Below are 23,439 nucleotides of genomic sequence, written 5' to 3'. Positions count from 1 at the left end.
TAAGCCCGGATTATCACATGTAATAACGACAGTGTTTACTGTTTTTGTTTTTTCTTAAATATAAATAAGCTAATAAGGCCGTGTGAAGATGATTGGCCCATGAGAACGGGTCCGACCCGGATTCGGAGAAAACCCTAATCGAAATCGAGTGAGCATATATAAACGCTCTGTTAATGGAGATTGAAAACCCTAGTCTTTGCGGAGAGACAGACAGAGAGAGTTGGGCGAAACCCAGACGAAGATCACTGCTTTCTTAATCTCCCGTGTTTAGCTATGGCGACTGGTAAAACTGTGAAAGACGTCTCACCCCATGACTTCGTCAAGGCTTACGCCTCTCATCTCAAGCGATCTGGCAAGGTTAGTGGATGAGTGATCTTCCTTCGTTTATGAGTAGAAATGGTCCAAGATTTTGTTTTGTTATCGCTTTAAATTCTGAAATCATAAATTTTTTTTCTTGAATTGAATTAACACAAGTCCCCACACTTGTCTTGTTTGCTCGTTCTTGGGTGTTTTGTTATTATTAGTGTTTTTTGAGGTTGTCCAAATATCATTTTTAACCTACGGAGAAATGTGAGATTGTATATTAAGCTCAAATTTCAGTTTTTGTTACAGTTTTCTATTGATTAACTGCTTGTTTGTGTATTTCTCTTGGCATCTTATTATGTTGGTTAAATCTATTGAAATTTGTATCTGTTGATAACTATAGTTGAACTCCCAATTTTAATGTTAGTAATTGTTTCTAGTCACACCTTTAGTGAGTTTGAATACTCTGTATTAGTATGTTCCAAATGCTTAGAATCCACAATGTTATTCTCTGTTGAGGATTTTTGAATTCAATGAAGCTGGCAACTACTGTAATTGCATTTTAATCTTTACTAGCTTCCTGTTTTATTGATATCAGATTGAGCTTCCCACATGGACCGACATTGTGAAGACTGGAAAGTTGAAGGAGCTTGCCCCATATGATCCAGACTGGTACTACATCAGAGCTGGTAACCTCTCTTCCTCTCCTCTTGTTTCTGTATTTCTTAATGCATATAAAGTTTTCTGACGAAAACTCTTGTTGTGCAGCATCTATGGCAAGGAAGGTTTACCTTAGGGGAGGTCTTGGTGTTGGTGCTTTCCGAAGAATCTACGGAGGCAGCAAGAGAAACGGTAGTCGCCCACCACACTTCTGCAAAAGCAGTGGTGGTATTGCCCGTCACATCCTCCAGCAGTTGGAGACAATGAACATTGTTGAACTCGACACCAAAGGGTAACATGATTACCACTTCCTTTAAACATCTTCTCTGTAGATATCTTTGAACAATGCTAATAGTAACACTCCTCCTGTTTTGTCTTTCAGAGGAAGAAGAATCACTTCCAGTGGCCAACGGGATTTGGACCAGGTTGCTGGCCGTATTGCAGTTGAACCTTGATGATCTGAATGTTCTTTTTTGTTCTTCTACTACTTTTCAGTCCATTGTGCTTTTAGTGTTTATCTTTACTTTTAAAAACTGTTATCATCTCTTGCTGAAGACTGCACTCATAATGGTCAAAAATTTTAAAAATTTTGGTGGTGGCTTTGGACTAAATTCACGTCTTCTTCCTTTTTGGTGTTTTCCGTCCGAGTCTGTGAGAACAAACAAAACGAAAGTTCTATCCGGTTAGATGAGTCTTTTAATGTAACCAAGTTGAAATAATGCAAACTGTAATCATCTTGTTATGTTTATGGTCGAATCGTACCTCTTCATTGTGTAATGGAAGCCAATGACACTTAGGAGTTGACACTAAAAATTCTAAAACCCACCGACAATAGAAGAAGCAGATCAGTAAAGGTAATAACTTGTGCATGTTGAGCCTTTAGATAGCGCGTGATATCTTGCCAGTTTGCAAAGTGGTTTACACAAGATTGAACCGAGAAAACAAAATCTTGCAAGTTGCAACTAATTGGTTGCTTCAAGGAAAAATTAAGGTTTTGTTTGAAAGAGATGATATGGACAAGGAACAAGATTATTAAAGAAATGTGCAAATTGAACGTAAAGCTTTATCAGAGGTCTTGCTGGTACAAGAGGTCGCTCATGTAAGATCCAGTGTCACTCCAAGACGATGTACTGCAGCATCTTATTTTCTTGTGTTGCGGTATATTAAACTTGGGATCTCTAGGAATAGTTGGATGTTTGTTCGACCTATAAAGAAGAAACAAAAACACTTGATCTGTCTGATGCTTCTATGTTTCATTTATCTATCAAGAAGAAAGCACAATTCAAAAATGTTGTTGTTTACCTTCTGGGAATGAATGGCCTATCGAAGTATGGCATTGGTTGTGCCTTAGGGACCAACTCCTTCCTCAACCTTCTTATCTCTTCTTCTTCTGCTAGCTGAAGAAACGAAACAGTGTATCATTCTTTCATATTTGATTACATAAGAAGCACAGAGAGAGAGGAGTTTCTTCTCATGTATATACGGCATACCTTTTGCTGCCGTTCTCTTTCTGTTTTGTATTGCTCTATTAGGTTTATCTTCTCCGCAACCTGATACAATGCTGGATTTTATCATACAAGATACAATGATACGATGCTGGTGAAGGCAAATGGCTGAGGATCAGCTTAATATATATGAAAAATAAGACTCTGCGCGTGTAGATGAGTTTAGGTCTTAGCAGAGAAACTAAAACATGCATAACTCAGAATTACGGTCAAGATATGTCTATAGTTCTAACAAGGATGGTAATCAAATCCTTTACCTGGTAATCAAATTCCGCACGTTCTACCGCTCGAATGTCTGAATGGAGCTTCAAGTCTATTGGTATTGTGATATCTTTCACATGGGGCTTAACCAAATTCTGAAAACAGAGAGAAACATTAAAATGTTAACCAACCTTTCGATCACAGTTTCCTTCTGCCTATGTTTTACTCCTCCGGAAAATACCAATGTACGTTACATCAGTTGCAAATAGAAATGATCTGGTTTGTTAGAATGGTAATAATGAGCAATGGGGGCTCACCTCAGGTTCATCAGTTGTCCAGGGAAGACCTTGAGCTATGGGGATTCTCATTTTTTCTTCCTCCAATTTCTTGTCTTGCAGCTTCTTTGCAAACTCTTCTTCTTTCATACGTCCTCGTTCCTGCGTTGGGTAGACATAGACCAACAATCATGAATCCATAACTTTCAGATCCGGAAAAGGTATTCTAAAGCTGTTTTGCCGAGTTTATACCTCAGTTCTGAGTTTGAATGGTTTCAGAGAAGTGACTTTGATTTGCTTCTTCTTCGATCTTCTACTTCCCACTGAAGCAGAGGAGTCCAAGCTCTGTTACAAATAGATTGTCAAACTGCATCAACCATTCAGGGAGAGATTGGGCAAGATAATCACTAAGAGAATTAACACAATCATATGCTGCATCAAATCAAACACATACATTTCTTCTGCCCCTCCGGCCACCATTTGAGTTCAGACTTGAAACACTGCAAAAACACCAACTCAGACGAATTAGAGAACTAAGTACGCATAAAATCAAAGGTTTCAGTAAAATCTCAAATTTGTTTACCTATTGTCCCATGAAGAAGAAACTGGGGCATGAGGCTGTTGTAGCCCTAGGTTCGTAGCTGTTAAGACCAAACCAGATGGAGAAAACGAAGAGCTCCATGTGACTTCATCCGTCTCAGTTTGTGGACACTTAGGCTGCTGCTTTTGTTGGCTCATTCCAGGCAATTCCCATTTCAGAGGTTTCTTAATGTGATCGTCTTCCTTATTATAGATAACCTTTGAAAGTGGGAAGCAAGTAAGCTTCTCAAAAGCTTTGACAAGATGCATCACTTTACCATATTCAGGGAGACTCATTCTCGCTTCTTCCAGCACCTTTTCTCGTCTCCTCTTCATCATAGAAACCCTAATGTCATCAGAATCTCCAATTTCGACATCTTCGTCTCCCTCATCCAAGTTACGGCTGGATTCTCCAATCTGTGGTTCAGATTCTCTTCGATTATTGAAGAAATCTTCCTGGGAAGCACGCAGAGTTTCATACGCAACACAGACACATTTCTTCAAGTTGGAATTGGGATTAGCTCCGCATTTACAGTCGACGGAGGCAGGATCCTTCTTCTCCTTCCTAGAATTCTTCTTCACTACCACGAATCTCCTTTCTCTGATCCGGTGCCGCGGTGAGAAAACCGCCGGAGTAGGCTTAGATTTTCTCGATTTCGCTAGTGGAGTCGACTGGGAGACGATGTTAGGGTTAGAATTCTCGGAAAACTTAGAAACCTCTTCGTGAGGCTTGGATTGGAAAGTGATCGGATCAATCACCGGAGCCTCGTGTTTGGCATTCTTCAGATTCGTCGACGCCATCGGAGATGAGAAATTAGGGTTTTGTCTTCAAAGTGTGAATAGCGAAGAAGAGAGAGAGAGGAGGAGGAGGAGGAGGGAATTGTTGCAAAATCAGACCGTTGCGACTTGTTAGGAAGTGCTCGACTACTTTGTAACGGCTAATAAGTAGTAGTCATTTACTGGATTTTTCGTAATCACGACGGATTAATTGCTTAATTTTCAAACCATTTTTTGTTTTTAATGCTCGAATCTGATAAGATTGTCAAATATGTTTGGCGGCCCAAGCCCAGTCCACAAGTCCAAATCGATGAAATGAAACGACATCGGCTTTTGACACGGAGTTGTATTATATATCCTTTATTTATTTTGTTCGTTATGTATATGTCAACCAAACATAGTTTATGTTAAATTTAACTTTATGGGCTGTCTGCATATATAGCTTGAGAAGCACTTTAAAGTTACAAACCAAGAAAAAAAAAAAAGAAAAAGAAATGTGGCTGGGTTTTGAAGCATCTTTGATCTCAAGTTTGCTTTTGCAGATTCCACCTCTCGCATTCATTCAATAAACTAATGTAATGTAACTCGCACATATTATAACAATTAAAAAATATACACCAAAATAATAGCAAATTAAAAGAAAAATGTTAGGTAAATTAATTATTTACGTCTAAAGTTGGTTAGCTCTGCGGCTAACTTAGTAGCACTGCCAAATTTTGTGAGCCACCTATGATGAATTAAATTAAAGTTCTTAACAGAAAGTCCCCATAATTTATTAATTAGAGAGAATATAGAAACTGATAAAAAAAAAAGTGGAGCACATTAAAGTAATAAATAAAGTTTAGGAGCCACGTTATATACAGTATGTAGAGTTGAGAGTCTGAGGGGCATTTCCGGAAAATAAAGAGGTATATAAACAGGTTTTATGATCACACCGTCATCACACCATCTGCAATTAATTTCCCCGCAATTCCATATAATACACATCCCACCACCACAGAGTGTGAACCTGAAAGTTACGCAGCGCCACTCCACCATAAGGTACGATCAAGGGAGGGACGTTTTATTACCGTCTCTCTCTCTCTGGTCTTATCTTAGATCTTCTCTTTTTACAAATTATGCCTTTTGATCTCTCGGTTTACTTTTCTCTGTTTGCCGTCGATATGGATCTCGAATTCGTCTACCTTTTTTTTTTTTTTTTTTTAATTAAGAATTTCCTATTCGAATGCTTGTGTTGATATTTTCGTGCTCCGGTCCGGTTTGGGTTTATTTATGCACTCTGTTTGATCTATGTTAGTGGGTGGATACCACGATAATTTCTCTGCTCTCATTCGCTAAACCGGTTTCAATTGCATGTAACCCAGATCTGCGATTTATTTTTTTACATGACTTATGCATTTTCAATTTCTTTACGGAACCGTTAAATCCACAAAAAGTTGTTACATGAATGCTTTTTAAAGGCTTTATCTTGCATCTCTGTTTCCCCAACAATACAGTGGTCTAATTCTCTCGGATCTGACATGCTGACATGACATCAAATATCTGATTTTTTTTTGAAGTTTTCCTTTGCAGATTAAGAAAATGGTGAAGATCTGCTGCATTGGAGCTGGGTATGTTGGTGGTCCTACTATGGCCGTCATTGCTTTAAAATGTCCTAACGTTGAGGTTGCTGTTGTTGATATCTCTGTTCCACGGATCACTGCCTGGAACAGCGACCAGCTCCCCATCTATGAGCCAGGCCTCGATGAAGTTGTTAAGCAATGCCGTGGCAAGAACCTCTTCTTCAGTACTGATGTTGAGAAACACGTCAGAGAGGCTGATATTGTCTTTGTCTCTGTCAATACCCCGACCAAGACTCGTGGTCTTGGAGCTGGTAAAGCTGCTGACTTGACTTACTGGGAAAGCGCTGCTCGGATGATTGCTGATGTTTCCGTTTCAGACAAGATTGTTGTCGAGAAATCAACCGTCCCTGTCAAAACTGCTGAAGCCATCGAGAAGATCCTTACACACAACAGTAAAGGAATCAAGTTCCAGATTCTCTCCAACCCTGAATTCCTTGCTGAAGGAACCGCCATTGATGATCTTTTCAATCCTGACCGTGTTCTTATCGGTGGTCGCGAAACCCCTCAAGGGTTTACAGCTGTCAAAGCCTTGAAAGACGTTTATGCTCAGTGGGTTCCAGAAGATAGAATCCTAACCACTAATCTCTGGTCCGCTGAGCTCACAAAGCTTGCTGCCAACGCTTTCTTAGCCCAAAGAATCTCATCTGTCAATGCAATGTCTGCTCTCTGTGAAGCCACTGGTGCTAACGTCTCTGAAGTCTCCTATGCTGTTGGTAAAGACTCTAGGATCGGTCCCAAGTTCTTGAACTCGAGTGTCGGGTTTGGCGGCTCCTGTTTCCAGAAAGATATCCTCAACTTAGTCTACATCTGTGAATGCAACGGCCTCCCTGAAGTAGCAGAATACTGGAAACAAGTCATCAAGATCAATGACTACCAGAAAACCCGGTTTGTAAACCGCATTGTCTCCTCTATGTTCAACACAGTTTCCAACAAAAAGATTGCTGTCCTTGGATTCGCCTTCAAGAAAGACACCGGAGACACGAGAGAGACTCCAGCCATTGATGTCTGCAAAGGTTTGTTAGGAGACAAAGCCCGAATCAGCATCTATGATCCACAAGTCACTGAAGAACAGATCCAAAGAGACTTAACCATGAACAAATTCGACTGGGACCATCCACTTCACCTCCAACCCATGAGTCCAACCACTGTGAAACAAGTCTCGGTCGCTTGGGACGCTTATGCTGCCACTAAAGACGCCCACGGTATCTGCTTGTTAACTGAGTGGGACGAGTTTAAGACACTTGACTATGAGCGGATCTTTGAAAATATGCAGAAACCAGCGTTTGTCTTCGATGGTAGAAATGTTGTTGATGCAGAGAAGCTGAGGAAGATAGGGTTTATTGTTTACTCTATTGGTAAGCCATTGGACCAGTGGCTCAAGGACATGCCTGCTCTTGCATAGCTTTGAGTAATTTCTCATTCTCAAGATTTGGATTGTTTTCTCTATATGTTTGATTATATCAAATAATTTGTTCTGTTTCTTTTTGACGAGATATTTTCCAATACTTGTTATATGTTGGTTTACTTAGAACGAGAGAGACTAGATTTGGTTATTATAGCTAACGTCAAATTTGTAAGCTTCTCAAGCATTTTCAATATATTAATTTTCAAGATTAATAAGTATTATTACAACATTGTATAGATAAGTAATTACTATATGATATTGTGGAAGATGTAAACTAAAGATGATTATTAATTTCCCGATAAGAGAAAAATTGTTACAATTGTTTCACCGTACACTCTTTACCATATATATAACAAACTGGCAAAGGAGAAGGAGAGAAAGTAGTATGATGATGATGCTAAGGCAAACGACGAGAAAGGCTTGTCTAGGGTTACGGGCGTCTCCTCTAGGGTTAGGGCGTCGCTTGTACCACGAGAATGTGATCGACCACTTTGAAAACCCTAGAAACGTCGGGTCCTTCAACAGGAATGACCCTGACGTTGGCACAGGATTGGTAGGAGCTCCTTCTTGCGGGGACCTCATGAGCCTCCAGATTAAGGTCGACGATTCGGGTCAGATCATTGATACTCGATTCAAGACCTTTGGTTGTGGCTCTGCCATCGCCTCTTCTTCCGTCGGTGTGTCTTGCAATCAGGGGCTTTCAATTTTGATCGATTCATCAGAGTCAGGGATAAGTAGGCAGGTTTCGATTTTTATAATTTTTTTTTCTCTGTTTATTCAGCTTCTGAGTGGATCAAGGGCAAAACCATAGAGGAAAGTTTGACCATCAAGAACGCGTACGTGCCCTTTTTTAACAATCTGCCAAAGCATGTTTTTGTTCATGTTGCTTAGACATTAACAACATCTATTGACATGGTTGTCATATCTAACTCTGTTTCAGTTGTTGGAATATCTCAAGTCTAGTGATATGATCTTGATTTAAGTAGGGTGAATGCTTTAAGTTGAATATTTTGATGGATGAGTTATTGTTTTGGGATTCCTAAATTTGCAGGGAAATCGCAAAACATCTTAGGTTGCCACCGGTGAAGTTACATTGCAGTATGCTTGCAGAGGACGCAATCAAGTCAGCGGTCAGAGACTACAAGGAGAAGCGAGCAAAGGCTAATGCTGCTGCTGAAGAAGAAACTGTCGAAGCCTGATTACACTAGTATATGCCGCATCGTGCTGCTGCTGCTGATGATGAAATACAAGTTACAAGGAGAGGTGTGTCTGGTTGTTTGATGCTTTAATTTCAATTGTTTGGTTAAGTTCTTTGAATAAATAAAATAGCTGAGCATGTTAATTAGCTATTGACCCAACCGAGTCTTCAGTCTTCTTCTGTATTGTGACTCTTCTTTCTTTAGTATTTTATGGAATAATTGTTGCAGTGCTGCTCTTGATAATTGTAAAATTATAATCATCTGATGTTTAAAGAAAGCTCAAATCCTTGCCACATCAGTCACAAAATGCCACGTTGAACCCTCCAGGCGAAACAAAAAGTTCTCTTTCACTTCTCTATTAGGCTAAAGCCAATTTACGAAGCCCTTTCTTCCTCGTTCTCACACTTCTCTCAGTCCCTTATTGATCTCCCCTGTTTCCACTTGCTCTCTCACTCATCTCTCTGTTCTCATTTTCCCAGAGAACGACGGGAAAACCAAAACTTCTTTTACTTCTTTTATAATCCGAATTCGTCAGAGCATTACGCATCTTTCAGGTATTGCTCTGTCTCCGGCGTTTTCTCGGGAAAGGTGACTGAAAAAAACGATTCTTTTAGTTGATTCTATGGTCATCTTTCTTGGGTAATGAGCGAAATCATCTCTTCTTCCAACAAGCTTCGCGTTTTAATGGAAGACCATCAAGAATTCGAGAAATCCATCTTCGAATTACGCCTTAACAAGTTGAGCAATCGCACTAAGAAGATTGGTGTAGGGGAATCGATGAACCATTACGAAAAGCTCTACGGATTGAGGGAGAACCCTAAGAAAACCCAGAAATCTCTACTCGTCGTTCATCGAAGGAAGAATAAGAAGAGTTTGATTCGATGCAGGGAATGCGGGAAAGGGTTTCTTTACGAGAAATGTCTGCTGACTCATCGCCAAGTGACACATTCAGAAGAATCTATGAGAACAAGTCTCTTGTGCAGCTTCAGTGTTGTGCAGAGGAGGAAGAGATCGAAGAGAGTTTCCAGGTACAAGACGAAGAGTACTCGATTCTCTGTTTCTTCTTCTTCGTTTACAGTGTTTCCTGTTTCTGTGGATGATGGAGAATTATTAGAAGTCGCTGAGTCTCTGATTCTGTTGTCTATGAGTGGTGGAAAGTTCTTGAATGGTTTGGAACGCTTTGATAAAGCTCTGGATTCGTCGAATCAGAGAGAATATGGAGATGGGTTTTTGAGGAATGATCAAAGACATGTTGCTGAAGCTCTGGATTCGAATTCAGAGGTGGATTTGAGTAAAGATGGAGACTTTGAGGAAGATGGGGTTTTGAGTAATGAGCAGAAGAAACTTGTGGGAGTTAGCATAGAATCTGATGGAACATGGAAAAAGCTTTCGGATTGCTTGGCAGACAAGAAGGCCAGTGAAGACGATGAATCGGGTCAGCAGAAGCAGGTACGAGCTGGAATGCTTAGAGAAGAAACGGATAATGGAGAGAAACTTGTTGGTCAAGAAACTGCTTTTGAAGATTCACATTCAGGAAAGAAAGGTTTTGAGATGAACAATGAGCATCGGTGTGGGCTCTGTGACAAGGTTTTCTCGACTTATCAAGCTCTTGGTGGTCATCAGACGTTTCATAGAATAAGAAACAAGTCCAAAAGTCAAACCAAGAGATGCAGAAAGGAACCAGTGGAAGTTGGGGAGCTGAGATTAATGGGTCAGTAACGTTGAGACAGAAGTGCAGACTCAAAGGCTATTTAGGTCGTCGGTTCAGGCTTTAAGAGGTCACCCACACGAGATCAAATGATGAAGAGTCCTTCAGATTCGATGTGAATGTTGATTTGGGGTTACTGGTGGAATGTTTGAGCTGGAGTATTGAAGAGGAAGCTCTCTGTCTCTGTCTCTTTCTTTTATGGAGTTTTTGGGTATTGTTTGTGTTGACAAAACTCAATTGCTGTTGTTTTGTAAGCTTTGAGGTTTGTATTTCGTAGTCGTACGTATAGAAGACTTTGGTTCTCAGATGGGGTGGGTATTCAAAGTTGTACAGTACAGCAACTTGTAGCCGTGTTATGGTAACAGGTCCATCGCTTGTTTCCCGAGAAATTTGAAATCGGTCGTTCAAATCTTTGTCCCTTTTATTAGCCAACTCAGTAGTATGATATTGACAAACTTGAGTTATATTGACAAACTCGAGTTATACTGTAAACTTGAGTTATATTGGAGAGAAGGTACAGTTTCTATTAAACTTGAATCTTTTCTTTGACCGTATCATATTTTTTGTGTCGGTTGGTCTTCGCATTATAACTAAAACTTTTCAAACTAGTTTGGCAAATGAAATCAAATAAAAATGCTTTTTAATTTGCGTATAATATTAAATGACCAGGAGAAAAAAAAAAATCACACGTAAAATTTCTGACTAATTTCAGGAATATAGGTGACGTGGTGAAATAAAAACTAGGATTTTCTAAATCATTATACTTTTTCTTCTTCTTTTGCGGCCACTTATTTCCATTTATATAAAAAACAGCTGCTAAAAAAACATTTTTAAATATTTCTTTTCATTTTTTTTCCTATTTATTAAATCAGATATATCACTGGTTTGATTTTTAGTCAGATGAGGTGAATAAATCAAATGTCAAAATGTATCAAAATTAGACTAAACCAAAAAAAAAAAGTGTATCAAAATTAGATGATGATTAAGCCAATAATAAAATAAAGAGAAGATGAGAAAAAGCAAAACAATTGCTTGGGCATGAAAGTCGGATTAAGCAAATCTATAATTAGGAAAAACCTAAACTCAAAGGTCAAAAAGACACCAAATCCTTAACACGCTTTTTCGATTTTTCCTTTTTTTGATTTGATTTATAATTAAGATCTTTAGTTAATTACGATTCTTTTTTTTTTTTTCCTTTTTTTTGTGTTTTTAGTTTTTTGGTTTTAGATCCACCGGCGAAATCACTTGGCAAAGGAAAAAAAAAAAAAAAGGCTTGATTTTTCTTCTTCTTCCTCCTCTCATTTTTTGTCTTCTTCTTCTTCGACAAGCTCATTGCTTTGTCTTCTGATATATCGAATTCGAGCAAAACCCATTTGGATTCTCATATCGAATTTTCTTAAATCAATCTACAGAGAGACACGGCGGGAATCTCAAATTCGGAAACTTTTTGCTGGCTGTCGTAAAATCCAAATGCGGTCTGAGAGAAGACGACTACAAGGAATAAGAAGCGCGAATCAGAGCAAAGGATCATCGGATTTGGGAGTTTCCCACAAGGATAGATCGAGAATCGATACGGAATCGAGATCGGAGAAGAGGAATCGCGTCGGGAGGTGATGTTGTTTGGTTGGGGATTGGGTGGAATTAGGGTTTTATTCGATTCGATTGATCTGGTTACTACTCTGGGGCTGCACGATCAAGGATGCAGCTTCACATTTCGCCTAGCATGAGAAGCATTACGATTTCGAGCAGCAATGAGTTTATTGATTTGATGAAGATCAAAGTCGCAGCTCGTCACATCTCTTACCGTACCCTCTTCCACACTATCTTAATCCTCGCCTTCTTGTTGCCTTTTGTCTTCATCCTCACCGCTGTTGTTACCCTTGAAGGTGTCAACAAGTGCTCCTCCTTTGGTATTTTTCTTTCTCCTTCAATCATTCTAGTTTGGATTTGTTTCTATGGTTCGGATCTCGACACCTAGATGCTGTTAGATGAGCTAGGTCTTTTGCTAAATTTTAGTATATTTTTCATGAGCATCTTGTTAAGTTGTTTGGATCCAATGGTTAAGTCAACAAATTTTTTGGCATTTTGAAATTATCTTGTTTGGTATCAGCTGAGGTGTAATTGTATCATATAGTTTCAAGCTTCGAGCTCAGATTTCATGATTTCAGTTATCTTGTTTGTTTGACTATCAAGTTGATGACAGTTTTGAAGAATTCCATTGTTCTGTCTGTGTGAAGTTAAAAGCATAGACAACAGTATTACTATATCAGAACCAGATAATGATGAGATGAATCTTAACGTTGTTCCCTTTTCGCTTGTAGTTCATATGCTTAGCTTTGCAATCCAAAATCCCTTTTTGAGTGTCTTCCTAATAATGCTCATGTGATGAGCTCATGAAAATTTCTTGCCTGTTCTTATTTTCTATTTCCCATACAGATTGTTTTGGGAGGCGGTTAGGACCACGTCTTCTTGGTAGGATAGATGATTCAGAGGTGAGTGATTGCTTCTTTTCAGATGTTTGAATTCACAATCTAGATTTCTCTGTAGCATTATGTTAAGTCGGATTTTTCTTTTCCTTTTCTCACGCTCTGTCACAGCAGAGACTAGTTAGAGATTTTTACAAAATTTTAAATGAAGTAAGCACTCAAGAAATTCCAGATGGTTTAAAGCTTCCAGATTCTTTTAGTCAACTTGTTTCGGATATGAAGAACAATCACTACGATGCAAAAACATTTGCCCTCGTGCTTCGAGCTATGGTACATTTTCTAATCTCCAATTAAATTTTAAATCTTAGATTTATCCAAAATGTGTATTTGATTTGATTACTCTTTCTGAACAGGTAGAGAAGTTTGAAAGGGATATAAGGGAATCCAAATTTGCAGAACTTATGAACAAACACTTTGCTGCAAGTTCAATCCCAAAAGGAATTCACTGTCTCTCATTAAGACTTACCGATGAATATTCCTCCAATGCTCATGCCCGTAGACAGCTTCCTTCCCCGGAGCTTCTCCCTGTTCTCTCAGACAATGCTTACCACCATTTTGTTCTAGCTACAGACAATATCTTGGCTGCCTCGGTTGTGGTCTCATCTGCTGTTCAATCATCTTCAAAACCCGAGAAAATTGTCTTCCATGTTATCACAGACAAGAAAACCTATGCGGGTATGCATTCTTGGTTTGCGCTTAATTCTGTCGCTCCTGCGATTGTTGAAGTCAAAAGTGTTCATCAGTTTGACTGGTTAACAAGAGAGAATGTTCCGGTTCTTGAAGCTGTTGAAAACCATAACAGTATCAGAGATTATTACCATGGGAATCATATCGCTGGTGCAAACCTCAGTGAAACAACTCCTCGAACATTTGCTTCAAAATTGCAATCAAGAAGTCCCAAATACATATCTTTGCTCAACCATCTTAGAATATATCTACCAGAGGTAAAGAAGATTATGTTCTTTTAATTTCAATTTTTTTGCCTTTTTCGTCTAAATGAAGCATGGCTTACTGTCGCGGGATTGAGAGAATATGAATGTAATTTTTGTTTGTTGCTTTTTTGACAGCTTTTTCCTAACTTAGACAAGGTAGTGTTCTTAGATGATGATATAGTGATACAGAAAGATTTATCTCCGCTCTGGGATATTGACCTTAACGGGAAGGTTAATGGAGCTGTGGAGACTTGTCGAGGAGAAGACGTATGGGTTATGTCAAAGCGTCTTAGGAACTACTTCAATTTCTCTCACCCGCTCATTGCAAAGCATTTGGATCCCGAAGAATGTGCTTGGGCCTATGGAATGAATATCTTCGATCTGCGGACTTGGAGGAAGACAAATATAAGAGAAACTTATCATTCTTGGCTTAAGGAGGTAAAAATAACAGAGAAGCCTGCAATAATTTTGAGTTTTACGATTTGGAGATTGGCAAATCCTTAATTTTGCTTCTGGTTTTGATTTGATGTGCAGAATCTGAAGTCAAATCTAACAATGTGGAAACTTGGGACATTGCCTCCTGCCCTCATAGCATTTAAAGGTCATGTTCAGCCAATAGATTCGTCTTGGCATATGCTTGGGTTAGGTTATCAGAGCAAGACCAACTTAGAAAATGCAAAGAAGGCTGCAGTGATACATTACAATGGTCAATCAAAGCCGTGGCTCGAGATAGGTTTCGAGCACCTCAGACCCTTCTGGACAAAATATGTTAACTACTCGAATGATTTCATTAAGAATTGTCATATTTTGGAATAGCAAACAGAAAGCTTTCAGATAGTCTTGAAGCAGAGTGGGTTCTGCAGAATTACTCAGAATCTTAGCTGGACAATGAAACCAGTTGCAGAGCAGCAGGAGAAAGCGAGAGAAAGATATAAAAGATTCATTCTTCTGTAAAAATAGAAGGTACCCTTTTTGAGATTCTTTTTGGTTTTGAAGTAAAGATTCCAATACTCGGATCTGTTATAAGAACAGGAAAGGTTTCTGGACACCCCGACAAGAAATTGGATTTTGGTCTTGATCAGAACAGTCCAAGGACCAAACAACAGACTGTTGCATTTGTTCCAACTGTACTTTTTTTATATATATTTTTTGGTTCGATTTTTGACAGTGAAATTCCATTTTTTTTTTTCTTTTTGACAATTTGATTTCATTAGGTTTTAGAGATTTTATATGGACGTTATTGCTTTGTTAAGGTCCCTATTGGATCAAAGTCATGAGACTTTTCTTGATGCAGAAGTTTTTTTTGGCAGATTCAGTTTACTTATCTCCCTTTCCTCTATCTCTCTCTGTTTGATGTCATTGTTGAGATAAAATATCTAATTAAAATTATGAATTGTTGACATATTTACAAAAATTCGTTCTACATTAATCTATAAGATAAAAATTTATATTTCACTTGAATCCAAAATATTGAAGTAAATACCAGACACCACATATTTTTACTTCAGATTATTATTTAATATATTTTTAAGAATATTATAAATAGAAAATGGAAACTGACTTGATTTTTTTTTGCTTTTACAAAAAAAGGAAACAATAAAATATTTGATGACTATAAAATAAAATACTGTTGATGGATGGATAATTAAAAAAATTCATTGCATTCCAAACGAAGAATGTAAAAATTTGATTACATCACATAAAGGCCAGCTGTAAAAAAAGGAATGTGATGGCGCAAAAACGAAGAATGTAAAAATGTGTCAAGTTAAATTGCTGTAATTTTGTCCCAAAAGTAAGAAGCAAAAACGGAAGCTGTTTTACATGCAAGTAATTATAAAAAAAGGTTGTAAATGAAAAAGTGTATTGAAGAAATTGTTGGAACAAAAACAAAAATAAAAATAAGGAAAGGAATTAAAAATGGATCGATCGAGTAAGTAGTTATGCGTTCTTTCCAAGTGACTTGAGAAAATATCGAATTTACTGAATAAAAAGAATCGTCTTGGTTTGATATATACATCATAATATGCTTTGGAGAGAAGAGAGAGAGAGAGAGAGAGAGAGAGAGAGAGATGGGCAATATGGTAGGCGCATAGATGGGAAGAATCTCAGATAAAAATGGAAGCTTTGACCGCCATTGATTCTTCTCATCAACAACAACAACAACACTCACGACGAGATCTCTTCTTCATCTCTTCTCTCTCCTCCTCCTCTTCTCTGATGCGTGTTCTTGATTCATCGGCTCAGATCAGTCTCACAGAGCCCAAGTAAGGTTTCATTAGATTACTTACCTACATGACCTACCTGACCTAATTAAAGGCTTTTTCTTTTTCCGGCCTGGATTTTTTTTAATAAAGTTTACCCCTTTTTTTTGGGGGAGATTCCCCTGTTTTCTTCTTTTCATTAGATCTCTTCTTTCTTCTAATTTAATTTCTCTGATTTCTTCATCTTCTAACCTTTATGTGCTAATCTTCTTTTATCTCCGTATCCTCTGGTTATTGCTGTTTTGCATGCGTGATTCATTTATTATCAGATTCTGCTTACAACATCATCCATATATTTAAAACCCTTTTCATCTTCACTTATTGAAGATGAAACTTTGTTCCTTTTTGGCTCATTGCAGATAGGATAACAGAGCAAACAAGCTCCTCTTTGGAATCTGATACAATTGAGAAACTCTTTGTGGTCTGTCTTTTGAGATTTTTTTTTGTGGTTTGAGGGAAAGTTTTGTGGGTTGTTTGTTGGTTGGTTGGTTGGTTCTTGGATTGATGGCAGAAGTCCATAATCAACTAGAGATCAAGTTTCGGTTAACCGATGGTTCGGATATCGGTCCTAAAGCATTCCCTGATGCTACAACTGTTTCGGCTTTGAAGGAAACTGTTATTTCCGAATGGCCAAGAGGTCAGTTTTTTTTCTTTTCTTTCTATGCTTTGCTTACTCTTAGGGCTTTTACATTCTAACATCCTTTAGGCACCGTGTCTTGAGATTGTAGAGCCTTGAATCTTCTTGGAACAGTTTGTTTGGTCGTAGTGAGAATCATGTCCCACTAGGATATCTTATCCTTACCAAATTTCACAAGATTTTTGGAGTAGATCAATTCGTAGAATGTTAATCACCATGCCTAGAACTGTGCTTATTCTTGTGATTGCTTAGTCAGGGAACATTACTTGTTCTGTTGTCCACAAACCTGTCTTCAATTCTTTTTACTGATCACATTTTGTTCTGTTGTGTTTGACTCATGATAGAGAAAGAGAATGGACCGAGAACAGTGAAAGAGGTGAAGTTGATAAGTGCAGGGAAGGTGCTGGAAAACAGCAAGACCGTGAAAGATTACCGAAGTCCAGTCTCTAATCTCGTAGGTGCTGTCACCACAATGCATGTTATCATCCAACCTCCTGTTACTGAAAAAGGTAAAACATTTTTTCCGGTTCTTCTCGTTTTTTCTAGCTCCTACATATTCAAAGAGACAACAGCCTCTACTTTAAAATCGAATTCAGTTCTAGACCTGACAGATATATGTTGTTTGTTTTACAATGTTTGAAACAGAAAAGAAGCCTAAAGGTGACCCGAAGATGAACAAATGCGTCTGTGCAGTCATGTAAGAGAGTAGCAAAGTCTCAAGAGAGTGTCCTTGAGTTTGGTCCCTGATGTGGTTGGTATAGATTGTTTACTAATACAGATACGAAATTAAAAGAGTGTTGAACCATTTTTTTTTTTAGAAAAGTATAAATACAAAGCTCTCCTCTAGCTTACAGTAAATCATGGTGTAGTAATGATTCAAATCCTCTTTAAGACACAAGATGGCTCTGTTTTAGCTTTATATTGTTTATAGTTCCTCTGCATATGGAACCCATTTTGTCGTCTAAGAATTCCCAAACATTGGTAGAGGTGATTTAGTATGATGATTGCTGTCTGCAAGAGAATTGTGAGACTAAACTCGCAACAACAGATGAAAGTATAATGTAACATAAGGACTTAGAATTGAAAGAAAGAAACAAACGAATAAAACAACTCTAAAGGGAAATTGAGCTTAAAACACTAAAAGGAACAGAGGCGATACAAGTAGACTACTAGCATGGGAAGAACCAACGCGCATTGGAGAATGGTAAGAAAGAGAAGACGCATTGTGGCAAAGGTTCCATCTTTTGGGTGGTGATATCATAGACAAAGATGTGGTGAGTATCCTTTTTATCATGATCGAGACTACTGAAATATATAGAGTTCCTTTTGATCCCTGGGATGTCATTGGCGATAACAGTGATGCCCATGTCATAGATCAATGCTTCATCGCCTAAAGAATTGATTTTCACCCACTTGCCACCCACATGGTTTGTCTTGTAGATGCGAAAATACCACGATTTGCAGTGTTGTACTATACTTGATACCATCAAAAATTCTCCGGACACTGTGATTACAATGCGGTTCATGGAGCCACGTAACTTTTCCCAATAGAGTTCATGATCTTCTTCACTAAGAAAAGAGGGAAAATCATAATGATTGAAGCGAAAATAGCCAAGAGACACAGCCCCATCTTTGCGTGGATGGTCTCCTGATAAATCCCAAATGTTGACAAGATATGGATTACTGAGATCTTGAAGGTAGAGCATTTGATCCTTGTGATTGTAGACAAAATCTTTATTAAATGTCAAGAGAGGAAGGTCGTGCCACTTGTTATCTCCTTTCTTGGCAAACACACAAGAGTGTAACATTACAACTAGGTAACATTTGGTTTTGTTGTCTATCCGAAGACAAGCTCGGACGTATTTTAAGTACCTTAATCTTAAAGATTGAGTATCGGGTAGATCAATCCTCTCACCTGAGAAAGGATTGAGAATGTAGAGATCCATGAGAGGATTCAACAACAAGAGCCAGCTACCACAAGTCGTCAGACAACGACTCCGGGCAAAGTCAACACCAAGGTCTCTACTTCGGTAAACTTTGTCTTCATCCTCGGGAACATAGAACCCACAACTACTGTTGCTGTTGGCTTCCTCGTTGGGAGGGAAGAGAATCAGCCATGGAATCTGATTTTGTTTAGGGACGCAGCCTCTCGAAGCAGAGTGCCACGAAGAACAAACCGCTTTAGCTCGATCAAGAGATGTGAAACTCAATCGTTTGAAAACACATCGCAGCAAGTCCGGACATAGCTCCGACCAGTTTGAAACCCCCATAACTTCTTCTTTTTGTCTCCGACGATTAGCTTTTTTTTTTTTCTTTTTTTGGTTCTGGTCCATTGCTCAAATTAACAAAGGTTCGATCTTGTTAATGAAACCCTAAACGCTATCTACAGAGAAACTGTCTAATAATTGTATCTACATCAATTAATATCGAAACTGAACGTAAAATGTTTGTATATTTCCTCGTAACGGAGAGAAAATATGTCTTAGTTGTTATTGGCTCTGAATCTTTTGATACTATGATCCATTAGTTATATTAAGCTCGGTTTAAGAATTCAATAACTAAACCGGTTATTATATTTCTTCAAATAACACCTGTTGAAGGGGGAAAAAAGACAACTCTGTTTTGCTGATTCAGATCCTCTTAAACAAAGACAAAGGGGGAGACTCTATTTTAGCTCTGTTTCTTAATTAGATCCTCAGCTTGGTAACTAAATGAATTTGGCGAATATTGGTATTGGCAATTAATAGTGGAATTTATGGAACATGTGGTTAGCCAGGAACCACTCCGTTTTCCAGAACCGAGTGTTCTTTGCAAAAGAGGTTATTACTAAGGGCATTACGGATGCAAGGAACAGAGGCCCATATGGGAAGAACCAACGAGTCGGAGAATGGTAAGGAAGATCAAAGACGCATTGTGGCAAAGGTTCCATCATTTAGGTGGTGAGATATCATAGTTGAACCTCTCTGTTTTATTCGGAAATATTCTTCTCCCTCATGAGCAAGTTACACTAACAATTGTAAAACCAAAAAGAAACGAAGCAACTAACTCTAAAGACCCGGGAAGAACCATCGGGCATCAGTGATACCCACGTCAAAGATCAGTGCCTCATCGCCCAAGGAATTCGTTCTAAGCAACTGGTTGGTACGATATTGCGTCATGAAAACGCGAAAGAGCCATCTTTTGAATCTTTTGGTGAAATTAGAATGACTTTAATTAAAAAATTATTTATAGTCTAAAACACTTTTTAAGACTAATTTTAGTGTTAAAGTTATATGATGCGAAATCATGTTGAAATTTATAACACCAAACTTAGATACCAAAGGAAAATCCTAACGATATCTGCCGAAAGTCGGTTTGTTTTCAACGTTTAAAATTGGTTTTTATTTTTTCTGTTATTTTAAACATTTAATTTTATTGTTTTAAATATTTTGGTAAAATTAAAATGACTTTAAATAAAACATTATTTATATAGTCTAAAAGAACTTTTAAAGACTAATTTTAGTGTTAAATTTATGGGGGAATTTCAAAAATACCCCTTTTCATATACATCTTTTTAAAAATACCCCATTTTTAAACTTTATCAAAAAAACCCATTAAAACTGTTAAAATTTATCCAAATATATGTGTAAGCTTATAAATATATACACAAATTATCTTTATATGTGTATAAAACTTTATATACCTTTCATTAATAGCGTAAAAATAAAATATAAAAATCTTATAAAAACCGTATAAACCCTTTTAAAAACCTTTTAAAAACCTTATAAAACTTATAAAACGATTTAAAACTATTTAAAACATTTTAAAATATTTGTATCGAATCTCCCAGTAGTGGTTATTACATAGAAGTACCTAATAAATTATATAAAACCTTATAATGTTTTATATTTAAAAAGGGGTATTTTTAAAAATGGATAGATAAAGAGGGTATTTTTAAAAAGGGGTACACCAAAAGGGGTACACCAAAAGGGGTATTTCTCAAAAATTCTCCAAATTTATCTGACCTCAAATCATGTTGAATTTATAACATTAAACTAACGGATCAAAGGAAAATCCTAAGGACTGGATGCCTAAACTCGGTTTGTTTTCAACATTTAAAAATTTAACACTTTAATAAGTTTTTAAATGTTTTTTTGATATTTCAAACGTTTAATTTTATTATTTTATATTTTTGGTGAATTAAAATGATAGTTTAAAAGAACCTTTAAAAACTAATTTTAGTGTTAAATTTATATAACGCGAAATCATGTTGAATTTATAACACCAAACTAACGGAACAAAGGATAATCCTAAGGACTGGATGCCTAAACTTGGTTTGTTTTCAACGTTTAAAAATTTAACACTTTAATTAGTTTTTAATTGATATTTCAAACGTTTAACGTTTAATTTTACTATTTTAGATTTTTGGTGAATTAAAATGAATTTAATTAAAATATTATTTATAGTCCAAAAGAACCTTTAAAAACTAATTTTAGTGTTAAATTTATATGAACGCGGAATTATGTTGAATTTATAACACCAAACTAACGGAACAAAGGAAAATCCTAAGGACTGGATGCCTAAACTCGGTATATTTTCAACGTTTAAAATTTTAACACTTTAATTAGTTTTTAAATGTTTTTTTTGATATTTCAAACGGTTAACGTTTAATTTTATTATTTTAGATTTTTGGTGAATTCATTTTAATTAAAATATTCTTTATAGTCTTAAGGAACTTTTAAAAACTAATTTTAGTGTTAAATTTCTATGAACGTGAAATCATGTTGAATTTATAACACCAAACTAACGGACCAAAGGATAATCCTAAGGACTGGATGCTTAAGCTCGGTTTGTTTTCAACGTTTAAAAATTTAACACTTTAAATAGTTTTTAAATGTTTTTTTGATATTTCAAACGTTTAACGTTTAATTTTATTATTCTAGATTTTTGGTGAATTAAAATGATTTTAATTAAAATATTATTTATTGTCTAAAAAAACCTTTAAAAATTAATTTTAGCGTTAAATTTATATAACGCGAAATTATGTTGAATTTATAACACCAAACTAACGGATTAAAGGACAATCCTAAGACTATGCACATTGGTGAGACTTAATTTTGGTCCTAATTTTATTTTTTTCAATTTTTTTACGATTTAAAAAATAACAAAAAACAACTAATCGCAGGCCGCCACGTGTTGGTGGGGCCCGCGAAAAGTGGACAAAACAAACGGGACCGTCCCGATTATAAGTACGTCTCTCCCTTTTTTTCCTTTTTTTTTTCATTTTTGATTTTTTTTTTTTTATTCTAAATTATGTAGGACTCCAACGTAGATATGCTAATGCATATGCCCAAAGGAATGCCTAAACTCAGTTTGTTTTCAACGTTTAAAAATTTAACACATAAACTAGTTTTTAAATTTTTTTTTTTAATTTTAATCGTTTTAATCGTTGAACATTTGATTTTAATATTTTAAAACTTTTGGTAAATTGAACAAATTTTTAAAAAAAATAAAAAAAATGAAGAAAGTAATACCTGATTGGACATGGGTGCCGAAGAGAGCGCATACGACAAAATCCCATTAACACGCCACACAGCAAAGGCCAACGCCTCTCGGGTATTAACTGTGTAAGAGGCAAAAAAAAAAAAATATATATATATATATATATAATAATTAATAAGAAAGAAAGAAAGAAGAAACAAAATCATTATCGAAACTCTAAAATAAAAATTACCAAGGTGAGAAGCACAAGGAGATGAGTAGAGAGAAGTGATGATCCCACATATGTTGCTGCTCTTTGATTGCAGTTGCTGAGGTCGTGTAAGAGAGAACCTTTCCCCAAGCTATGTGTATCAAATCAAACTGTGTCTTATATAAAGCTTACTTACTCCTCGAAAATCAAATAAAAAATGGAAGAATTGTCGAAATAAAACTCTCTGTATAATCCAGAAAACACAAATCACAAGGAAGGAAGAATGAGGTTGTTGTTGTTGTTGTTTACCTTTTGTCAAAAAGAAGAGTGAAATAGTTTCTTCGTGTTGTTGGGAGAGAGGAGTCTCTCTAAAGAAGAAGACGAAGAGCTCTGTTTCTTTTCAATGTTGTTTCTTCTTCTTTCCATTTTTTTTCTTTCTGAAGAGATTTAACATTAATCCAAAATCTTGAGGTAAAAGATATTTTTTTATAAGCAAAAGTTCGTTTTCTCGGAAAGAAATTTTTGGTTTGATTGTTTCCTTCTCTTCAACAAGTTTTGATATATATATATATATATATATTTGATTGGGTTCTCAAAAAACTAATAACGGTTACTTTTTTACCTTTATACTGTTTACAACAACAGTCATCTTTCTTATATATTATATTATTGGGTTCTCAAAAAATTACAACGGTTACATTTACATATGTAAATCAAAAGGTGACACGGTGACAGGTGAAGAAGCATCAAATCAACGCATTGCCTCACGCTTGTGTTAGAGCATCAGCATTGGTGCGACAAAGGTTTGTCCCAATTTTTTTTTTTTTTTTCTTTTTTTTTTTCCTTTTTTTCTTTACGATTTAAAAAAAAAAAAAACATATTGAAAACCCAATCGCGGGCCGCCACGTGTCAGTGGGGCCCGCGAAAAGAGGCAACAACAAACGGGACCGTCGCACAATTGCGTACGTCCTTCAAAATTTTTTTTCTTTTTTTTTTTTTCCTTTTCTTTTTTGGGGTGTAGGAGTGGTGTAGATACACCAATGCTGATGCTCTTATTACAACGGGGGACTAGTCATGTGTCATGACATCTGGTGTGATTTATAAAAGATAAAAAGTAACGATGATTTTGGGAGAGAATACTTAGAACATTCTCAATGCTAGGCTTTTAAAAAAAAATCTTGTGATTTGTTTATTAATTTATTTGTAAAAAATGATGTT

The 23,439-nt window shown here is 36.7% G+C and overlaps 8 protein-coding genes across 11 annotated transcripts; 6 read left to right on the top strand and 2 right to left on the bottom strand.

Moving 5' to 3' along the window:
* Positions 1-182: 182 nt before the first annotated feature.
* Positions 183-1,591, top strand: LOC17892807 (40S ribosomal protein S19-1). Its single transcript, XM_006298702.2, has 4 exons — positions 183-357; positions 902-992; positions 1,072-1,255; positions 1,346-1,591. Exons 1-4 carry the CDS (start codon positions 274-276, stop codon positions 1,416-1,418), a joined length of 432 nt encoding a protein of 143 aa, XP_006298764.1. The 5' UTR covers positions 183-273; the 3' UTR covers positions 1,419-1,591.
* Positions 1,592-1,891: 300 nt separating this feature from the next.
* LOC17893614 lies at positions 1,892-4,416 on the bottom strand. Its single transcript, XM_006299641.2, has 8 exons — positions 3,528-4,416; positions 3,399-3,444; positions 3,197-3,289; positions 2,987-3,106; positions 2,726-2,824; positions 2,454-2,513; positions 2,266-2,360; positions 1,892-2,168 (listed from the first exon to the last, which is right to left on the bottom strand). Exons 1-8 carry the CDS (start codon positions 4,322-4,324, stop codon positions 2,030-2,032), a joined length of 1,449 nt encoding a protein of 482 aa, XP_006299703.1. The 5' UTR covers positions 4,325-4,416; the 3' UTR covers positions 1,892-2,029.
* An 802-nt stretch (positions 4,417-5,218) lies between these two features.
* LOC17890626 (UDP-glucose 6-dehydrogenase 3) lies at positions 5,219-7,539 on the top strand. 2 transcript variants are annotated; one of them, XM_006297336.2, is made up of 2 exons: positions 5,219-5,341; positions 5,860-7,539. In XM_006297336.2, exons 1-2 carry the CDS (start codon positions 5,226-5,228, stop codon positions 7,322-7,324), a joined length of 1,581 nt encoding a protein of 526 aa, XP_006297398.1. In that variant the 5' UTR covers positions 5,219-5,225; the 3' UTR covers positions 7,325-7,539. The 2 variants fall into 2 exon arrangements, with proteins under 2 accessions (XP_006297398.1, XP_006297399.2); XM_006297337.2 differs by having other exon boundaries at positions 5,255-5,341; positions 5,873-7,539.
* Positions 7,540-7,667: 128 nt separating this feature from the next.
* LOC17891637 (iron-sulfur cluster assembly protein 2) lies at positions 7,668-8,769 on the top strand. The gene is made up of 3 exons (XM_006296568.2): positions 7,668-8,004; positions 8,109-8,163; positions 8,379-8,769. Exons 1-3 carry the CDS (start codon positions 7,713-7,715, stop codon positions 8,524-8,526), a joined length of 495 nt encoding a protein of 164 aa, XP_006296630.2. The 5' UTR covers positions 7,668-7,712; the 3' UTR covers positions 8,527-8,769.
* A 399-nt stretch (positions 8,770-9,168) lies between these two features.
* On the top strand, positions 9,169-10,540 carry LOC17893625. Its single transcript, XM_006299180.2, has one exon. It carries the CDS (start codon positions 9,169-9,171, stop codon positions 10,243-10,245), a length of 1,077 nt encoding a protein of 358 aa, XP_006299242.2. The 3' UTR covers positions 10,246-10,540.
* A 937-nt stretch (positions 10,541-11,477) lies between these two features.
* LOC17892713 (probable galacturonosyltransferase 13) lies at positions 11,478-14,972 on the top strand. Of its 2 annotated transcripts, none has more exons than XM_006297349.2 (6): positions 11,478-12,144; positions 12,671-12,726; positions 12,835-12,990; positions 13,074-13,664; positions 13,788-14,090; positions 14,187-14,972. In XM_006297349.2, exons 1-6 carry the CDS (start codon positions 11,934-11,936, stop codon positions 14,466-14,468), a joined length of 1,599 nt encoding a protein of 532 aa, XP_006297411.1. In that variant the 5' UTR covers positions 11,478-11,933; the 3' UTR covers positions 14,469-14,972. The 2 variants fall into 2 exon arrangements, with proteins under 2 accessions (XP_006297411.1, XP_023642185.1); XM_023786417.1 differs by having other exon boundaries at positions 12,832-12,990.
* A 713-nt stretch (positions 14,973-15,685) lies between these two features.
* On the top strand, positions 15,686-17,469 carry LOC17891646 (membrane-anchored ubiquitin-fold protein 1). Of its 2 annotated transcripts, none has more exons than XM_006298778.2 (4): positions 15,686-15,916; positions 16,273-16,550; positions 16,895-17,059; positions 17,196-17,469. In XM_006298778.2, the coding sequence occupies exons 2-4, from the start codon at positions 16,418-16,420 to the stop codon at positions 17,249-17,251; spliced, it is 354 nt and encodes a 117-aa protein (XP_006298840.1). In that variant the 5' UTR covers positions 15,686-15,916; positions 16,273-16,417; the 3' UTR covers positions 17,252-17,469. The 2 variants fall into 2 exon arrangements, with proteins under 2 accessions (XP_006298840.1, XP_023641777.1); XM_023786009.1 differs by having other exon boundaries at positions 16,241-16,550.
* Positions 17,470-17,719: 250 nt separating this feature from the next.
* LOC17891195 (F-box protein At2g05970) lies at positions 17,720-18,820 on the bottom strand. The gene has a single exon (XM_006299871.2). It carries the CDS (start codon positions 18,818-18,820, stop codon positions 17,720-17,722), a length of 1,101 nt encoding a protein of 366 aa, XP_006299933.2.
* Between the last annotated feature and the right edge of the window lie 4,619 nt (positions 18,821-23,439).

The sequence above is a fragment of the Capsella rubella genome, unplaced genomic scaffold (assembly GCF_000375325.1).
Source record: "Capsella rubella cultivar Monte Gargano unplaced genomic scaffold, Caprub1_0 scaffold_3, whole genome shotgun sequence".
Taxonomy (NCBI): domain Eukaryota; kingdom Viridiplantae; phylum Streptophyta; class Magnoliopsida; order Brassicales; family Brassicaceae; genus Capsella; species Capsella rubella.
The sequence above is the reverse complement of the archived record's forward strand: the minus strand, read 5'-3'. Positions and strand labels throughout refer to the sequence as shown.

What these genes read in the sequence shown, in the direction of transcription:
- LOC17891637 (XM_006296568.2), top strand. Translation starts at nt 7,713, where the DNA reads ATGATGATGATGCTAAGGCAAACGACGAGAAAGGCTTGTCTAGGGTTA. An exon ending in CATCGCCTCTTCTTCCGTCG is followed by an intron (nt 8,005 to 8,108) that starts GTGTGTCTTGCA and finishes CTGTTTATTCAG; the next exon opens with CTTCTGAGTGGATCAAGGGC. An exon ending in AGTTTGACCATCAAGAACGC is followed by an intron (nt 8,164 to 8,378) that starts GTACGTGCCCTT and finishes CTAAATTTGCAG; the next exon opens with GGAAATCGCAAAACATCTTA.
- LOC17892713 (XM_023786417.1), top strand. Translation starts at nt 11,934, where the DNA reads ATGCAGCTTCACATTTCGCCTAGCATGAGAAGCATTACGATTTCGAGC. An exon ending in CAACAAGTGCTCCTCCTTTG is followed by an intron (nt 12,145 to 12,670) that starts GTATTTTTCTTT and finishes TTTCCCATACAG; the next exon opens with ATTGTTTTGGGAGGCGGTTA. An exon ending in TTAGAATATATCTACCAGAG is followed by an intron (nt 13,665 to 13,787) that starts GTAAAGAAGATT and finishes CTTTTTTGACAG; the next exon opens with CTTTTTCCTAACTTAGACAA.
- LOC17893614 (XM_006299641.2), bottom strand. Translation starts at nt 4,324, where the DNA reads ATGGCGTCGACGAATCTGAAGAATGCCAAACACGAGGCTCCGGTGATT. An exon ending in TCTTCTTCATGGGACAATAG is followed by an intron (nt 3,445 to 3,527) that starts GTAAACAAATTT and finishes GTGTTTTTGCAG; the next exon opens with TGTTTCAAGTCTGAACTCAA. An exon ending in AGGCCATTCATTCCCAGAAG is followed by an intron (nt 2,169 to 2,265) that starts GTAAACAACAAC and finishes TCTTCTTTATAG; the next exon opens with GTCGAACAAACATCCAACTA.
- LOC17890626 (XM_006297336.2), top strand. Translation starts at nt 5,226, where the DNA reads ATGATCACACCGTCATCACACCATCTGCAATTAATTTCCCCGCAATTC. An exon ending in CAGCGCCACTCCACCATAAG is followed by an intron (nt 5,342 to 5,859) that starts GTACGATCAAGG and finishes TTTTTTTTGAAG; the next exon opens with TTTTCCTTTGCAGATTAAGA.
- LOC17893625 (XM_006299180.2), top strand. Translation starts at nt 9,169, where the DNA reads ATGAGCGAAATCATCTCTTCTTCCAACAAGCTTCGCGTTTTAATGGAA.
- LOC17891646 (XM_006298778.2), top strand. Translation starts at nt 16,418, where the DNA reads ATGGCAGAAGTCCATAATCAACTAGAGATCAAGTTTCGGTTAACCGAT. An exon ending in TATTTCCGAATGGCCAAGAG is followed by an intron (nt 16,551 to 16,894) that starts GTCAGTTTTTTT and finishes GACTCATGATAG; the next exon opens with AGAAAGAGAATGGACCGAGA. An exon ending in ACCTCCTGTTACTGAAAAAG is followed by an intron (nt 17,060 to 17,195) that starts GTAAAACATTTT and finishes TGTTTGAAACAG; the next exon opens with AAAAGAAGCCTAAAGGTGAC.
- LOC17892807 (XM_006298702.2), top strand. Translation starts at nt 274, where the DNA reads ATGGCGACTGGTAAAACTGTGAAAGACGTCTCACCCCATGACTTCGTC. An exon ending in ATCTCAAGCGATCTGGCAAG is followed by an intron (nt 358 to 901) that starts GTTAGTGGATGA and finishes TATTGATATCAG; the next exon opens with ATTGAGCTTCCCACATGGAC. An exon ending in GTTGAACTCGACACCAAAGG is followed by an intron (nt 1,256 to 1,345) that starts GTAACATGATTA and finishes TTTGTCTTTCAG; the next exon opens with AGGAAGAAGAATCACTTCCA.
- LOC17891195 (XM_006299871.2), bottom strand. Translation starts at nt 18,820, where the DNA reads ATGGGGGTTTCAAACTGGTCGGAGCTATGTCCGGACTTGCTGCGATGT.